Consider the following 19,059-nt stretch of genomic DNA (forward strand, 5'->3'; position numbering starts at 1 on the left):
GAGGATAAATGTAATTTGTGGCAAAACCCCTTTAAAGCTTCTAGCACATGTCTAAATTTCTGATGCCATAAATATTCACTAGGTACTAGTTCCACTTCCAGGACTCCTACCTACTGGGGGTGTGGGGGACCTTTTTTCATTTTTCAAACTGCAGAATGAAATAATTCATGGCTAAAACTATCTTCATTGCAGTTCTATTTCAGTTGCTGACACAGTCAAGTGTTTCACCATTTCTATTAAAATAGCCAGGCACATACATGGTCAATACTCTCAACTACTCTTTGCTGGAGTACAACACAGGAGACCCCCCATTCTATTATAGTAAGGGGACACCTAAGGTGGCCAGAAAGTGCACCATTACCACTTACCTATCTCTTGCCACATGCCATTACTCCTCTTTCTGAGATGAAAAATACATGTGAGCAGCAGTGAGAAAGATTATGATATATGTGACCCTATGGTTTAGAGCTGCACAGAAGGGTATCACAGGTTGCATCCACGATTTGAAGTATGATTATTATATTATTAATATGTTGATAAGGACAATATTAAAAGTAAATATTTCATCTAAATCTGTTATGTAAATCATCAGTATCATTATTTGTGTGCTGACAGTACATTTTACTGCCTGGCCTCAGTGTTAGGAACCTGCTCCTGCAAATGCTCTGTTTGAACAGGAATGTGCATGGGTTAAAACCACAATCATATTCAATGTGGCCAGGGTGGAGACTTAACCTGCCCCATTAGCACACAATATCAAGACAAGATCATTATAAGCTATTCCCATGTGCAGTCTATATTATTTGCAAAAACTCGACTGGTAATCTTTAGCCTTTCCCATGCCATTTCAACTGTCCTCCCCCTCCATTAGTGCTAATGGCTCCGTGCTCACATAAGCTGTTAAGACTCATTAAGGAGTTATCAGGTAACAGGAGAAAACAGATGCAGCTTGGCTAAATCAATTTACCACCTCAGGGTTAAAGACAGTGGCGGCATCTCAGCCATTATTAGGTGACAAGAGAACGTGTGTTCATTATTTGTTGCCAGACAGTACATTGCGTATTCTATTTTTAAGTCAATCCTCACATTCTGCATTCTGTTCGGTTACAGTAGATTTTGTAGTAGCTCTTCTAATACAAGGAATTATATGACTTACACATTGTAGTTGGCCATGATATGGAAATAAATTTGCAACTTCTTGACACGTCTGACACTGTCACCTCAGTGTATGTACATCCACATCCACACACATGCACACAGCACATTCTATACGTCTGGACAAATGTTACAACCCTTGTAGGTCCAATGTCTAATATAGTAATAAATATGATAGTCATAAATGTGCCATTGTACTACTACTGGAAAATGTATAGCTAGTTTATAGCAAACTTGAAAAATTGCAAGTGTACAAACAAATGTGTTCTTCTATCTTTACAGAACCTGTATATTAAAGTTTTCTCAGTTTTCGCAGTCCCCCAGATTGTTAATATCCACGTCTATAACATCTCACATGCAGAAAGGATGGATATCATTAAACCAACATGTGTAGTCAGCGTAAAGCTCACTAACTAAAATTAAGACATACTCTTTTTTTGTGGTAAAGAAATAAAATTTGTCAAATGTCAAACAGGTCGTCTCTCGGGAGCCAAATAACCTTTCTAGACGTTCCTTCTTACTTCTTTCATGTATTTCCAAGTAGAATTCCCCCCTCTTTGTATCTTATGGGATAGTAAGGTCAAACAAGAGATTCATGTAATGCAAACCAGGCCTACTAGACACTGTTACAAAGCTCTCTAAAACGTTTAGAATAGTTTACTATTCTGCATGAAGTTCAAAAGCAGATCACTTGTCGCTTGTGAAGCTGTACTAGCTATGATTCTGTTTCCTTTCTGTTCGCATTATAGCTAGCAATAACAATTTCAATAATGCTACATTTAGCAGGTATGGTATGAGGAATGACAGATTTAAAGGGGTTACCTACAGTATTTTGAAAAAGTATATCCCCTTTGAATTCTATTGTTTTATGTATCAGGACACAATAATAAAAAAAAAAATCTGGTCCTTATGAGGTCTTAAAAACCGGTCAATCGCAAATCTGACCACATCTACAGAGGTTTTGGCAGTTTGCTGTTGCCTGGTGCATTCAGGCATATGTTAACACAATGCTAATGTGGAAAGACATTAGCAATGATTTTAGAGTATTAACAGTTTCTGCTCATCAATCTGGGAAGGGTTACAAGGCAATTTCCATATACTTTGAAGTCCAGCATTCTTTAGTAAGGATTTTTTGTTAAAATGAAGTTTGATATATTAATAGCAAAAAGAAAAATAAATAAATAAAATGGGAGTTGCTCCATCTTAAGTTTGCAAAGTTGATTCTGAACAAAACATAATAATTCTGGATACATGTCCTTTGGACAGACAAAATCAAACTGGAGATATTTGGCCACAATGCACACTATGTTTGGTGAGAAAGTAAAACATTTTATCAGAATAAAAGACCTTATACAAACCATATAACATAATGATGTAGGTATGATGATTTTGGATTGTCTTGCAGTCACAGGACCTGGGCACCTTGTGTTCATCCTAAGATATTCTAGAGTCAAATATGGGGCCATCTATCCAACCACTAAAGCCAAAGTATACCAGCAAATCTACAACAGGGTTGCTGAAAACCAAAAGAATCAAGGGGTTGCAATGGTCCACTCAATCTCCAGATTTCAGCACAACTGAAATTCAGTGACTGCTCCATAAGGCCGGGGCAAATGCTGTGGTTTTACATTCACTATATAGTGGATGGGATTCTACCGAAACCTAGCACTAAGGCCCCTTGTACATAACCGTGGCCGTGGTCTGTGTATTTCACGGATAGCACACTGACCTATTCTTTTCTATGGGCCTGTACACACGACCGTGAATTTCACAGTCCTGTGTGCGGGTCGACAGTCCGGCCCACAAAATATAAAACTGGTCCTATTCCTTTCCTATTTTATGGCTCGTGGTTACATGTATCCTATTCATTTAAAGAAAGGAGCTGCGGAAGCGTGGCCTGTGCACGGTTGGCACCTGGGGAACATCCTACATTCACGGCACGCTGGTTGTAGCCTGCAACTGGCCTTACTGCCAGGTTTTCTCACAAATAACAGTCATCTGTGAAAGGATCCAGCTGGTTGACACTTTGTGGTCTGCTTATTGCCAATGGACCCAGTGAATAAGTTTTAAATAAAAGTTTTACTTCAACTGACTCCCACACACCCCAATGGATGTGAACACTCAAAAACTAGCAGGTTGACACATATTTTGTATAGTTGTACCTTCACACTATACTACCAGTTAAATAACTACTATTACAGATCCATTGAGGTTGAGGGAGATTATGGCAAAATCTTTTATTTTTTGGCAAAAAGCATGGTGACCTTAGCTCTTGGATGCTCTTCAAACCTGGAGCCCACGGGCCTCAGGCTCCAATAATAAAATGTGATAAGAATGGATTGGAATGGCCCCAATGTTAATTATTTATTCATTTTTCTGCTGTTTGTAGTATTACACTGTTGTACTATTTTACCCCCGGTTTTGTCATTACCTGTTACAAAGACATATAAGTGTTTGTTAAGTTCTTAATTATATGACCATTGAAACAAAAAAGCATGATGTTTTGATAACATGCATAAATAGACCTTGCCACAATAAAGTAACCTTTCCATAAGTTTCTCTCATCCTCACTAAACAGGGTGTTGCTACGAAAGCCTATAGAGTTACTTTTATACATTTATGGCTATGAGAATATAATATAATGTTATATTTTACATTTTTTAATTCACGTTTTACTCGTGCATGTCAAAAGAGTAAAATCACCCCAAAAGCCTTGACAATGAAACAGCTAAAACAACATTGCTAGAAGACGGAACATCTATTCCACAGGCTCATTCATACTCACCTTAGCAGCACTAATAACCGTGGCAGTATAAGATTGAATATTATCTCCACATGCGCCTCCCCGAGACTGGTGGCATCGAATGAGCTGTTAAGATATAAGTGTATATCTACATTATTTTCAAGTACCCTAATCATAATCAAATCAAATGCAAACACTTGCATAAAAACAGTTGCTAAAGACACACTTAATACAAGAAAATGGGCTCTATAACTTAATTTAATCACACTAAAATCTAATCTTTACTTAAATAAGACAATACATTCTACATAGCTAATATAAGAAAAAAAATGAAACATAAAAACTACCCAGTAGCCATAACATAATGTTTGTGAATTTATATGTTGCCCACAATTAATATCCTAAAGATAATAAAAAATTAGCTGGTTTTACAATGAATATCTGACTATCTTAAAGATCTTTCTGTAGGTCTGCATGTCACTACTGATTGAATGAAAATAGAGATAATGTCATACAGAAAATTGCCTTGGTTTTGATTCCCTTTGTATTGTGGAACATGTTGGCGCCTTATAAATAAATACTACTAAATAATTCACGGCAAGTCTGTACATTAGATTGAGATCCATCAATCGCAGGAATTCCCTCTACCCGGTGATGATTTTTATGTCATATAATCCATATCACATACTTGTACATACTGAACTGTGTGAACACAAGCCTGAAATAAAAATATATTACTTTTCCAAAACAATATCCTATTTCCTGCCCTTTAAACAAGATGTCTGGGTTTGGTAAGCACATAGTTATACAGAAATATGTATGCACAAAATGTGCAAAGCGTTATAGAATACCTTAGCGGATATGGGTGCAAGTCCCATGGAAACAAACATAAATATCCACCAGCATTATACTGACGAATAAGGCAACACTCCAATTGTTTAGGAAAATCTAAAGTAAATCTTTAATCCAAGGCAAGGTTTCGGTGCCAACAGGTTCCTGTTTCTATTGGTTTCCCAAGCAATTGGAGTGTATTCCTTATTGAGATATACAGTGGGGCAAAAAAGTATTTAGTCAGTCACCAGTAGTGCAAGTTCCACCACTTAAAAAGATGAGAGGCGTCTGTAATTTACATCATAGGTAGACCTCAACTATGAGAGACAAAATGAGAAAACAAATCCAGAAAATCACATTGTCTGATTTTGTAAGAAGTTTTTTTCAAATTATGGTGGAAAATAAGTATTTGGTCAGTAACAAAATTTCATCTCAATACTTTGTTATATATCCTTTGTTGGCAATGACAGAGGTCAAACATTTTCTGTAAGTCTTCACAAGGTTGGCACACACTGTTGTTGGTATGTTGGCCCATTCCTCCATGCAGATCTCCTCTAGAGCAGTGATGTTTTGGGGCTGTCGCTTGGCAACACGGACTTTCAACTCCCTCCAAAGGTTTTCTATAGGGTTGAGATCTGGAGACTGGCTAGGCCACTCCAGAACCTTGAAATGCTTCTTACAAAGCCACTGCTTCGTTGCCCTGGCGGTGTGCTTTGGATCATTGTCATGTTGAAAGACCCAGCCACTTTTCATCTTCAATGCCCTTGCTGATGGAAGGAGGTTTGCACTCAAAATCTCACGATACATGGCCCCATTCATTCTTTCATGTACCCGTATCAGTCGTCCTGGCCCCTTTGCAGAGAAACAGCCCCAAAGCATGATGTTTCCACCCCCATGCTTTACAGTAGGTATGGTGTTTGATGGATGCAACTCAGTATTCTTTTTCCTCCAAACACGAAAAGTTGTGTTTCTACCAAACAGTTCCAGTTTGGTTTCATCAGACCATAGGACATTCTCCCAATACTCTTCTGGATCATCCAAATGCTCTCTAGCAAACTTCAGACGGGCCCGGACATGTACTGGCTTAAGCAGTGGGACACGTCTGGCACTGCAGGATCTGAGTCCCTGGCGGCGTAGTGTGTTACTGATGGTAGGCTTTGTTACATTGGTCCCAGCTCTCTGCAGTTCATTCACTAGGTCCCCCCACGTGGTTCTGGGATTTTTGCTCACCGTTCTTGTGATCATTTTGACCCCACGGGGTGAGATTTTGCGTGGAGCCCCAGATCGAGGGAGATTATCAGTGGTCTTGTATGTCTTGCACTTTCTAATTATTGCTCCCACAGTTGATTTCTTTAATCCAAGCTGGTTGCCTATTGCAGATTCAGTCTTCCCAGCCTGGTGCAGGGCTACAATTTTGTTTCTGGTGTCCTTTGACAGCTCTTTGGTCTTCACCATAGTGGAGTTTGGAGTCTGACTGTTTGAGGGTGTGCACAGGTGTCTTTTTATACTGATAACAAGTTTAAACAGGTGCCATTACTACAGGTAATAAGTGGAGGAAAGAGGAGACTCTTAAAGAAGAAGTTACAGGTCTGTGAGAGCCAGAAATCTTGATTGTTTGTAGGTGACCAAATACTTATTTTCCACCATAATTTGAAAAAAAATTCTTACAAAATCAGACAATGTGATTTTCTGGATTTGTTTTCTCATTTTGTCTCTCATAGTTGAGGTCTACCTACGATGTAAATTACAGACGCCTCTCATCTTTTTAAGTGGTGGAACTTGCACTATTGGTGACTGACTAAATACTTTTTTGCCCCACTGTATATAGTATACATACTATGTATATGTATATATATATATATATATATATATATATAGTACAGTATTAAAGTTATGTCTTACAGACCGAAACTGCTTGTTATGATTTTGAAATTATCCATCTCTTCACCCTTTAAGCCAGGATTTACACACACTGCTTTCTCAAGTGTGTGTTTTGTTTTGTTTTGGTTTTCTTAGAAATTGTAGCAATGAGTGGCACATTTTACTATGAATTTCAGCTGTAAGCTAATGGCCATTCAATTAAAAATTAATTGTTGTCAAATGAATCACCATTGGCTTACAGTTCAAATGGACAGTAAAATGTGCTATATATTACGACAATCTAAAAAGCTAGAGGTGAGCACAGTGTAAATGCAACTTAAAAGAGCACCTCATGTTTTTTTTTTGGAATGTGCTCCAATTCACATGAATAGGGTGGCAATGGAATCTACAACTGAAAATAAAGTTAGCTAAGTATAACCCCTGAATAAATACTTCCACGTGTTGTAGAAGTTGAACTGAGACCGTTTTCCTTATCTATACATTTTAAACCTGTCTTATAAAAATCTAGGTTTTGGTCTCATTAAAATAATTGTTATAACTTTCTAAATGGGAGATAATGTTCAGTGCAGATAAATGTAAAGTTATGTCCTAGGGAGAGTAAAGCTAGGAGAGTCAATGAGGAGAAGGACCTGGTTGTACTTGTAGATCATAGATTAAATTACAGCATGCAATGTCAGTCAGCTGTTTCTAGGGCCAGCGGGATATTATGTATTAAAAGGGATATGGACTCATGGGACAGGGATGTAATATTACCACTTTATAAATGATTGGTGTGGCTCCACTTGGAACGCAGTTCAGTCCTGGGCACCCGTACATAGAAAGGGTGTCCTAGAGTTGGAAAAGGTTCAACAGAGGGCTACAATACAATATTAGTATGGGGGACCTAAGTTATAAGGAGAGAATAAAGGAGTTACATTTGTTTAGTCTTGAGAAAGAGGTATATAAGGGGGAGTTATGATAAACCTGTATAAATATATAAATAGTCCATACAAGAAATACAGGGAAAAGCTGTTCCATGTAAAATTCCCTCAAAAGACAAGGGAGCACTCTCTCTTTCTGGAGATAAAAATAAAGGTTTAATCTCAAGAGTCGGCAAGACCTCTTCAATGTGAAGACTGTGAATCTGTGGAATAGCCTACCCCAGGAGCTGGTCCCAGCAGTCACAGCTGAGAGCTTCAAAAAAGGATTAAATGTCTTTCTAGAGCAAAATCACATTGATGGTTATGGAAATGTATAGACTGTCATGACATTTCCCATCCCCTACTGAACTAGATGGACATATGTCTTTTTTCAACCATACTATGTAACTATGTAAATCTCCTATTGCTCTACAATTGCAATCAACAATCCAACTAAAATATAATTGTAATTTATCTGTTTGGCCACCAAGATTCATACTGCAGTGAGCCAGAACATCAGCAGTCTGTAAAATCTGATACAGACAGGGTAACTCAAATGATGGTTCATGAACAGATTGTGACTATTCACATAGACACTATGTATTATGGTAAATCTATTACAGCAAATCAGGATAACATATTGAGACTCCTCCTCCTTTCACAACTCTACTACCTTCTGTGGGACTAACATTGTTTAGTTATTGAGAGTTTGTCTTCCATTTTGTTGGTCATTCCCTTGGGTCGAAAAGCCAGCGATTCTGTTCCTGATGACTCTTGTCTAATAGAGATGAGCGAACACTGTTCGGATCAGCCGATCCGAACAGCACGCTCCCATAGAAATGAATGGAAGCACCTGGCACGTACGCTTTGCCAGCGGCCGGTCGCTTAACCCCCCACGTGCCGGCCGCTTCCATTCATTTCTATGGGAGCGTGCTGTGAGTGTGCTGTTCGGAACGGCTGTTCCGAACAGTGTTCGCTCATCTCTATTATTTAATACACTATGTTTAAGACGTTACTCCCACTTCTTATATACTGCCAATGTTTTGTGTGTGTGTGTGTGTGGGGGGGTTACTTAAAAATGATAAAACTTATTTTTGATACACTTTAGTGTAAGTGTAGTATCATGGTTTCCTAATTTTTGTAATAAAAACATACTTCCAAAATTCTTAAGTGAATTTTTCATGGCTAATTAAATTACTAAATTTTATTTTAGTGGCCATTAGTTTACAGTTGAAATTCATAGTAAAATGTGCTATGCAATGGTAAATCCATTATAGTAAATCAGGAACATATTGAGACTCCGCCTTCATTTATACTAAAGATAGACAACCAACCAAAAATAAGCAACCTAAAGTATATGCGTAATTGCATGGGTTCCTTTTAAACTATACCAAGCCCTAAAGAAATCTGTGTCCTCACCATACACATAAAATATCCACAAGAAAAACAATCGTGAGTATGACACTTAGTATAAAAGGAATATACTACATATCCAGTTTAGGTCAATAAACTTGTCATAATTTTATTTATTACATCATACGCTAGGTTCACACCTGCGTTCACGGTCTCCGTTCTATGGTTTCCGTCTTCTGCATGCCAGAAGACGGAAACCACAGACCGGGTCCGGCCGTGCGCGGCGGTGAGCGTTTTAGGCTCTCCGCCGCGAAACCGGATTTTTTTATCCGGACACAGAGTACTGCATGTCCGACTCTGTGTCCGGATTATAAAACCCGGTTTCGCGGCGGAGAGCGCAAAACGCTCACCGCCGCGCATGGCCGGACATCTCTCTCACCCATTCAAATGAATGGGTGAGAGAGACTCCTGCAGGTTTCCATCTCCTGCCTCTGTTTTAGGCAGGAAACGGAAACCTCAAGTACGGACACCTGGGCACAGATGTGAACGAGCCCATACACATATATAAAAGATGGACATTGAAAGGAGTATCTACAAATACAAACTGACTGGGTAAAAATGAAGTGCAGCAGATGGTATGTGGTCCCTTTAAGTATTTACATACAATGGAATGCACATGGATTAAGCTAATGCCAGAAAGGACCTCAGCATTGGAGTCCTTTATACACCATATGTGGACATTATATACACATAGCAATTGTATCAATAGCCACTAAGGTATATATCATGATTGGCCACTAAGTTATACACATTGCCACAACAGCTCAAAGAAAATGCTAGAAGTTTAAAGTTACCTGACGAAGGCTGCAAAGCCGAAACGCGCATCAGGTACTGGGGAGTGCCTGTCCCGCCTTGTATACCTCCTATATTGTCAACATGGGTAAGCCACAGTGCTATTAAACCTGTATATAGTGGTATAGGATATATGTGAACCTATGTTGTTATAGTCACCAATGTGTGTGTATCCAGGGGCGTAACTACCGTGGTAGCAGCAGTAGCAGCTGCCACAGGGCCCGGGCCATTAGGGGGCCCGGTGACAGCCGCTACCGCTGCGGTTTTTTTCAATAGGCAGTTACGGGCCCTATTCACTTGCTGATCCTGGCTGGGCCGGGATCGGCAAGTGACACCGCGGGCCCCACAGAGGCTATCATTATACTCGGGGGTCTTTGCAGACCCCCGAGTATAATGACCGGCGGATCGGGAGAGGTAATAAACATAAAAAACTGTTACTTACCTCTCCGCGATCCTGCCAGGCCTCCGTCCTACTGCTGTCTGACGTCTCTGACGTCACATGAACCCGGCATGCTTCCCGGGTCATGTGACGTCCGACGTCATTAACGAAGGACGCGAGAGGAGGACAGCACAGCACAGGAGCCGGGGAACAGGTAAGAAGCAACAGTGGGGTTTTTTTTTAATTTTTTATTCCCGATTTAGTCTCCGATTATTATACTCTGGGGTCTGAAAAGACCCCAGAGTATAATAATTGTTTATGGGTGTACACAGAGGGACACTATTGGGGTTAACACTGTGTGCAGGGGACACTATAGGGGTTTACACTGTGTGTGCATGGGACACTATAGGGGTTAACACTGTGTGTGCAGGGGACACTATAGGGGTTAACACTGTGTGTGCAGGGGACACTATAGGGGTTAACACTGTGTGTGCAGGGGACACTATAGGGGTTAACACTGTGTGCAGGGGACACTATAGGGGTTAACACTGTGTGTGCAGGGGACACTATAGGGGTTAACACTGTGTGTGCAGGGGACACTATAGGGGTTAACACTGTGTGTGCAGGGGACACTATAGGGGTTAACACTGTGTGTGCAGGGGACACTATAGGGGTTAACACTGTGTGTGCAGGGGACACTATAGGGGTTAACACTGTGTGTGCAGGGGACACTATAGGGGTTAACACTGTGTGTGCAGGGGACACTATTGGGGTTAATACTGTGTGTGCAGGGGACACTATTGGGGTTAATACTGTGTGTGCAGGGGACACTATTGGGGTTAATACTGTGTGCAGGGGCAAGTAAGTAAGGGACATAATAGAGTGTGGAGGAGGGGGTCAGTCGAGGTCTTCGGTGTCAGTTGGGATGGGGGGGGGGGGGGCCCATGTCAAAAGTTCGCCACGGGGCCCCGCCATTCCTAGTTACGCCACTGTGTGTATCAATGCTATTACTTTAATGGATAGGAGACATATATTCGACCACATGGTAACTTTAAACTTCTAGCACTTTAGCACTTTCTTTGAGCTGTTGTGGCAATGTGTATAACTTAGTGGCCAATCATGATATATACCTCAGCGGCTATTGATACTATTGCTATGTGTATATATATCCACACACAGTGTATAAAGGACTCCAATGCTGAGGTCCTTTCTGGCATTAGCTTAATCCATGTGCATTCCATTGTATGTAAATACTTAAAGGGACCACATACCATCTGCTGCACTTCACTTTTACCCAGTCAGTTTGTATTTGTAGATTCCCCTTCCAATGTCCATCTTTTATATATGTGTATGATGTAATAAATAAAATTATGACAAGTTTATTGACCAAGACTGGATGTGTAGTATATTCCTTTTATACTAAGTGTCATACTCACGACTGTTTTTCTTGTGGATACTTCATTTATACTAAACAGATGGAGATTAAGACTGAGGCCCTACGAAGCAAATCACTGCAAAAAACGTTGCAGAAAAGACCGCGGCAGAGACACATTGCTTTTTTAAAAGCAGCAATTTTCACAGGAAGTCCATTGAGTTTTCCTCTGCGGACTTTCTACCTCTATTAAACCTAAACGGAAAAGGTCAGCGTTACTTTAAGTGTAATTGAAATTCTCTGATTTACAGAAACGTAAGATTTTTTCTGCAATGTGTGGATGGGATTGGCCAGAATCCCATACACTTTGCAGGTAGTGTCAAATGCTATGTTTTTGCAACTTGGGGCCCCGGCCTTAAAGGGTTTTGCTTATGATTACAACTCACTGCCTATCCAGAGAGGAGGGGATAACTGATCAATGGGGGTTTGACCACTGGGACACACATTGATCACAAGAACAGGGTTTCCTTGTATCATGTCTGAATGAATCAGTTTTTATCCCTTCACTTCTATGGGACTGCCACATATAGCTAAATGTGACTCTGCTATATCCAGCAGTCTCATAGCAAAGAATGGAGCAGCAGTGCGTTTGTCACTGTATTTAGACAGGGGTAGGAGGGACCCTGGGTTGGGGTCCCATAAGTTGAACTTCTCACTGATCGACAACTGGCCAAAGCCAGTTAGTAAAGATTAAAAATTTGTGTGGCAGTTAACAAAAGCCTAAGAAAATGACATCTTAAGTGAACTTAGCCGTAGCACTTAGAACTTGGTATCTTCTTCTACAGAAGTAACCTAGAAACAATGCACATTAAGGCTTAGGTGATCTGTGGTTTGGCTTTGTCATCCACATAACACAATGGGTTAAGATTTTTTTTTTTTACACATTTATGCAGCCTCTTTGCTATTTTATAGAAATTAAAGTATTAAATATTTTAAAGCAGAAGTCAGTAATAATTTCATGAATAATAATTATAGTGAGCATCATATAATAATACATCCACAAGCTCTTTGATGTTTAGATCATGGAATGACTGTGCTAGCAAATGAGTATACAAGATTGTATATGACTGAGTGCATGCTTTATCCCACAGAATGAAACAAAATGCTTAATTGAGATACTTATCCCGATCCTAATAATCTTCTGGGTGCCACTCAGACTGTAGCCCAAGCAGCTTTGGTCTTTAATAGCAAAACATCTCCATTAAGAATGCAGATTTGTTGCAAGAGGGAGATTCAGTCTGGCCCGGTTACCACAAATACATGTAAATAAATATAATCGCATGCTTTAGTTTTGTCTGTGTAATATTAAATATTTGATTTACTAGAGGATTTTACAGTGGATTTTTCTCTATTTAATTGATGCTAATTTTGATTTATTTATGCATCCTCTGAGAAATAGTATTAGCAGAAAGTAGTATTTGGGAAGATAGCTTTTTATATGACATTTAATTATACAGTGAGAAACCGATATTCACAGAGGAGCCAGGACAGCCGTGCTTTGGCAATTTATTTATAACACAATTGAATTTACCAATACGCACATTTAGAAATTAGAACCTAACATTGAATAATACGCTGTTAGGATGGGGTCCCGCAGGTTTCCTGTCCAGCGCATAGCGCCACCTGCGGGCCAATCCAACCCTCGGCGTCGTGCAGTGAGGTGTCCCGAGTCTAAGGGCTAGTTCACACGTGAACTGCCCGCGCGGGTTTTGACACAGAGAGAGACGTGGCGAGCCGCGTCTCTCTCTTGTCAAAACCCGCCCGCCGCGACCATCGCTGTCGCGGTTTAACCCTCTGCTTTCGGCTCAAATGAATGAGCCGACATAGGAGGGAGCTGCCGGGGGCGGAAGCCGCGCGGCTGAGCCTGCGCGGCTTCCGCCTGAAGAAAGGACATGTCCTTTCTTTTCTCCGCTAGCAGCAGCTCGCCGCTAGCGGAGAACAGAAGCCCGGCGGTCTCCATAGACCACCATTATAAGGGGAGGTTTTGGACGCGAAATCCGCTGTCAAAAACCTCCCCTTATACTCACGTGTGAACTAGCCCTAAGTCCAGCTTTCGGCCTACTCAGACCTTTTGGAGCCGCACAGAGGCTAAATGCCATTCTTCCCCTACTGAGCATGATCAGACCTTTTGGAGGCGCTCAGAAGCTAAGTCCCATTTTGCCCATACTGAGCATGTCCGGTGAAGTATGACCACCAGCCCTGTGGGCGGGGACTTGCCTTTATATAGTGTGAGCCGACGCCCGCCGGGTGCTCACACTTTGACTATATACTTTAAGACAGGAGGTCAGGGCTACGTTCCAGTGAAAGGCAGGAGCAGTCTAGGGATCTAGTTAGGATTCCTTGGCTCTGCCAGTGGGAATTTGTAAAGCCTATAGCTCCTAGCTGTTACGGAGCCCTTTATGTTACTGACCAGGAGTGGCGTTTAACCCCTGGCAGTCTTTACTGTGTAGCAGGGTGAAGCATATGCCAGTGTCCATCTCTCTGCAGAGAGTTCGCAGATGACCTTTGCACGGCCTCAATTGGCTTCACTCAGCAGCTATACACAGGTGCACTTTCCCAGTGAAGTTAACTGGTGAGAGTTTGTTTGCAGGCTGTTCACATTGTAACCGCACTAACACCACCGCCAGTGCAGTTAACTGGTGGTTAGCCTTTGACACACGGCTGCCCCTCAGGGGGCCTGTGGACCTCACTGCAGTGTCTTGCAGTCTAGTGGTTCTGTGTCGTTTAAAATTATTATTTTCAAATATATATACACAAAACCATAACATACGCAAACCTTATATAAAGTAACTTATTATAGAAACCTTATTATTATAAACATTATGTAAGGAAAATTATATGAATTCTAATGTAACGGTAATGTATGTGTACATTATTTTTCCAAATTACACCATATTGTAATGTCTCTACCTGTTTGGGTCTCTGCGCCACCCTCCACTCGCACGCTGCGGTGCAGGAGGAGAGTTCAGTTTGATTCTTTGCTTAGAGTTTTTCGTTGCACTGTGTGAATACTGCTCTATTGTCTATTCTCTGTAATTGAATTTCCACCACACCCATCTCCTGTACCTTGTTTCTTTCCGTTCTTCAAATAGTTAATCTTAGCCTTGCCTGTGTGATTGACAGCCTGTCTGCCAATCAAATCTTTGGGTGGGGCCTAGGCTTCCTATATACTGACCATCAGCCCACACAGGTTTGCTAGCTATTGTGACTCTGTCCTTAGACTTTGTCCCTGCTAAGCTCCTCTTTCTGCTGCAATTGTATTACTAACCTCTGACCCTTGGCTTCGCTTGTAGCTACTCTTTGAATTACGATTTTGCACTGCTTTGGTTCTCTGGCTTTGAGTCTTGGCTTGCATTCTGTGTCATCACATATATCTAGGAAGGGCTTGTCGACCAGTTGTCCTCTGCCACCTAGGGCAGTGAGACAAGCAGGTAGGGGCAGCGGTGGGTTCAGATTAGGGCTCACTGTCTTGTTGTACCTCTTCCCCCAGGGATCACCAGCAGCTATAGCAATTCCCTTACACATATATTATAGGAACCTCAAGGATTTGCATGAATATCATCAATAATGTTTTATATTTATGTGTAGGTTTACAAGACCAACTAGAGTTATTAGTTCTTTTTATTTTTGTTGTTTTTTATCAAGTCATTTTATTTTGATTTGCTTTAAAACAAAAATAAAAGGCAAAAAAAGATAAAATAACTTCACTTGCAATAATATGTACAGGTAGCTATAGGTTCATCACCAGTCAACACCCTCACCTACCCAATCTCCTCAGGTTTTGGAAAATGAGCAAAAGAAGAAAAGCATATCCTAAAGTAAACAGGGCACTACACTGAGATGTGGAAGACTGATTCAGAAGCATAAAAGGGCTTGGTAAGGAAGGCTGGCTGTGATAATTGGCCTTGCTCTATGGCTTTAAACATAGGGGAGCATTTTTTTAAAATAAATTCCCTGTTCCAATAAAATAACTGTGTTCATTCCAGAAGTGAATTCCCTTAGCATAAATGGACTTTTCCGAATCCATGGGGTTGAAATGGCTTTTCATGCTTTATAAGATGCTCTTTTGGACTTTGCCAGTAGATCAACTTTCAATAATTTCAATAATATCTAATACCCGTTTTCAGAATCCTCCAATACTGTATGTAGTGACTGCAGGTAGGCAAATAAAACATACAGCTTGTAAAGCTCATTTTACTCAATAGTGTGAGGGTGATGAGTTGTAACATATATCTTTATTGTCCCATTGACATGACACTTTTAGATCCAGCAAAACTGGTTGAATTGATCAAGAAACCCTAAGGATTTTGTTTCTTTCTGTATGACAAAGCATCCATTCAGTCATATACAATCTTGTAAACTCATTTCCTAGCTCAGTCATTCCATGGTGTACACAAAATAGTAAAATTGGGCATATATGTGCCACTCATAGAGCGACCAAAGAGAATATACATATTCATATACATATATAAGAAAATAACATTATAAATGGTTTATAATTGTTTGGTTTGTAATGTTTGTAACATTTGAGCAATTTTTTGATATTCTGGGAGTATATGTGTCATTCATATATTTTGTAATATACTTTATTAACAAATTTTGGCTCCAATCTGTGAAATCCTTTATTCTTTCCCTTGTTTCTCTATTGAGAGCTGTAACCTGCTTCTCACTGTGCTTCTGTGTAAGTGTTTGAACTGTGGGAAGAAACCAAAGTACCCAGAAGAAATCCCCGCAAACACGGGAAGAACATACAAACTCCTTGCAGATGTTGTCCTTGATCCAATTCAAACCTAGGATTTCAGTGCTGCAAGGTACAATTGCTAATCACCACAGGAGGCATATTTGTTAATAAAGTGTATTATAGCATTTATCAATGACACAAATACTGCCAGAAATCAAAAGTTGTTCAAATGTTCAGTTACTCTATAAGTAAAGAGGTTTTAAGATCCATTAGTTTGCAATTAGGATTTACAGCAGTTGGTTACAGGGCCGTTGTCAAAAATAATAAATTTCAAAAAATCATTAAAGGAATAAAGCCTATATCATATTTTGTTAAAATTCATTGTTAACATTCCCCAAACAGCTGAAATGAAACGTTCCAACAATTAGCTAAAGGCTTTCCATTTCATTATAGATTCTCTGCTTTGCTTTTTAGTAAATGGTAGCAGCATACTTTTCTCATGTGTAACACTTAAGCCCTTGCACAATACCACCAATTGTATACGTGTGGCAGCGTCTGTGAGATGATATGTTTATGATGTCAAAAACAACATTTATATCCGTTTTTCTTGCATGTCTCCATCCCTTAAGAGAAATAAATTACAGATGTGAACAAACATGTATACAACTGTGGCACTGAAACAAATTTCACGCTATTGGCCGGGTGAAGTTTGGAGAGAAAGGAATCTGTATTATGGGCCAAAAATATGAATGACTGATGGGGAGAAAATCTGGGATGCACTTCAGGCAAACTGAGTAACACAGGAAGCATCATAGTCTAGGCAGAAACCACCCACATAAATGGCTGCTGGCTTCACTTCAGTCAGGAACATGAAACAATTGTCTGATTACCGCATATTGGGAAAATTCTAGACGTTACACGGGTTTTTATATAGCTGTATAAGGCGGTAAGCACACCTATATAATTGCCATTTTACAATCTCCATAAAACAATTACATCCAAATAAAGTCTGTATTAAAGGTGCAAATCAAATATAACCTATTTAAAAAAGAGAAAATAATTCTAAAATAATACTAACAACACCATATAAGAGAAGTGGGCCACTATTAGGGGTCAATGTGACTGTAGTTATCCATGTGTTTGACTCCTTCCTGGCATCTTCCATAACAGTACAGTGGAGGTCAGGTCTTTAAACATAGGGCCTGCTCAAGAGTTGAGTGGGTGCCATAGCCTCAGGGCCTTGGCAAAATCTATTATAAGAGTCCTCTCTTATTGTGGTCATTATAGGGACTATCACCTCACCAAGCATATTTAATTGATATCACCACATTACAGAGCACATTACAGTAATAAATAATATACTTTTGTTATATATGTCACTTTTATAATTGGTGCCAGAGTACAGAACCTGGGACATTGCACTTGTTGCTCAGCAAGGATGGGTGATGTCATAGCAGTAGGAGGAGGAAGTCTCACTACACAGGGTAGTGTGGACAGGAGATGGTATCAGTCTGAGTGGCAATAGCAGTGCTCCAGGGAGATGAAAGCCTACCACCATGCACCACCTGCCTCATTTACAGAAGACTTAAGACTCATTTTTGTTCCAATTCTACAAAAGTGACATCATCAAGCCATAATGTATATAATAGAAGAAAATGGATTTCTCAATATACTGCAATACATTATTTTTCAGTATGTTATATTGTTTGTCAGACCTAGGGTTCAAATCCCTTAAGGGATAAATAAAGTTTAAAAAATAAAAATAATCAAAAATCAAATGAAATAATGAAAACCCCAAAAATATCTGCATCCAAAAATACCTAAAATAAAATGTTTCCCTAATGAAGAACACCGTAGTGGAAAAGCTAAATTCAAAACGGCCGAACCACTTTTTACGCATCTTTCATTTCGAATCCTAGAAAAATTTTATACAAAGTGACTGAAATGTCAGACATTCACCATAATGGTATCATTAAAAAGCAGAATTTGCTTTAAAAAAGGAATAGAGTTGGAAAAATCAAAAGCTATGGGTGTCAGAATATGGGATTCAGGATTTTTATTATTTATCAGTTTTGGATTATTGAAAACATAGTAAAACTATATAAATTTGGTATCATTGTGATGGTACCGACCTGCAGAACATAAGAAACGTGTCATTTTGACTGCACAGTGAACACCATAAAATAAATGGTGCCAGTGCAGATTAAGTTTTTCATGACATCTAATGGAGTATTAGTGGTGACATTTTGAAGTACAATTTGTTTCACTATAAACTATCATACAGTTATTTCAATGGAAAATTTTTTAAAAAATATGGGTTTTGGAAAGTGGGGTGTAAAAAACATAAATGACTGCAACAACAAATGGTTAATTTGTGCAATTTAAAATTATATAAATGGGAGAATAGGATGAAAAAAATTAGGCAATTCTGCCAATTTCTTCTGGATTTTCATTTCAGGTACTCCTCGTGCCACATAAATGACATGATACTTTTATTCCACAGGTCTGTACAATTATTGCATTTGCAAATTTAATTAGTTTTTAATTTTTTTGCACATCTCTTATTTTTGAATATGTGCTTTTCCTTTTCTTTAAACAGAAAAAGTGATCATATTAAATAGTGAATTAGGAAATATAAAAAACAAAAAACTTGATAGTCTTCAGTAGTTGATACCTTTTTTTAATGGCTAACTAATAATGATGACAGATTACAATGTTTCGAAGCTCTGGGCTTCTTCTTCAGGTATATCTAAAAACAACTACCTGAAGAAGAAGTCCAGAACTTCGAAACGTTGTAATCTGTCATCATTATTAGTTAGCCATTAAAAAAAGGTATCAACTACTGAAGACTAT

General features: G+C 39.5%; 1 protein-coding gene across 5 annotated transcripts in view; it reads right to left on the reverse strand.

Annotated features, from left to right (window-relative positions):
- Positions 1 to 19,059, reverse strand: part of BCAS3 (BCAS3 microtubule associated cell migration factor) — an 849,167-nt gene that overhangs the window by 634,617 nt on the left and 195,491 nt on the right. For all 5 annotated transcript variants that reach the window (XM_075264762.1, XM_075264764.1, XM_075264760.1 and 2 more), the window contains exon 11: positions 3,941 to 4,024. In XM_075264762.1, the coding sequence (XP_075120863.1) occupies positions 3,941 to 4,024 (84 nt within the window). The remainder of the gene's footprint in view (positions 1 to 3,940; positions 4,025 to 19,059) is intronic.

This window comes from Leptodactylus fuscus, chromosome 2, assembly GCF_031893055.1.
Source record: "Leptodactylus fuscus isolate aLepFus1 chromosome 2, aLepFus1.hap2, whole genome shotgun sequence".
NCBI classification, from domain to species: Eukaryota; Metazoa; Chordata; class Amphibia; order Anura; family Leptodactylidae; genus Leptodactylus; species Leptodactylus fuscus.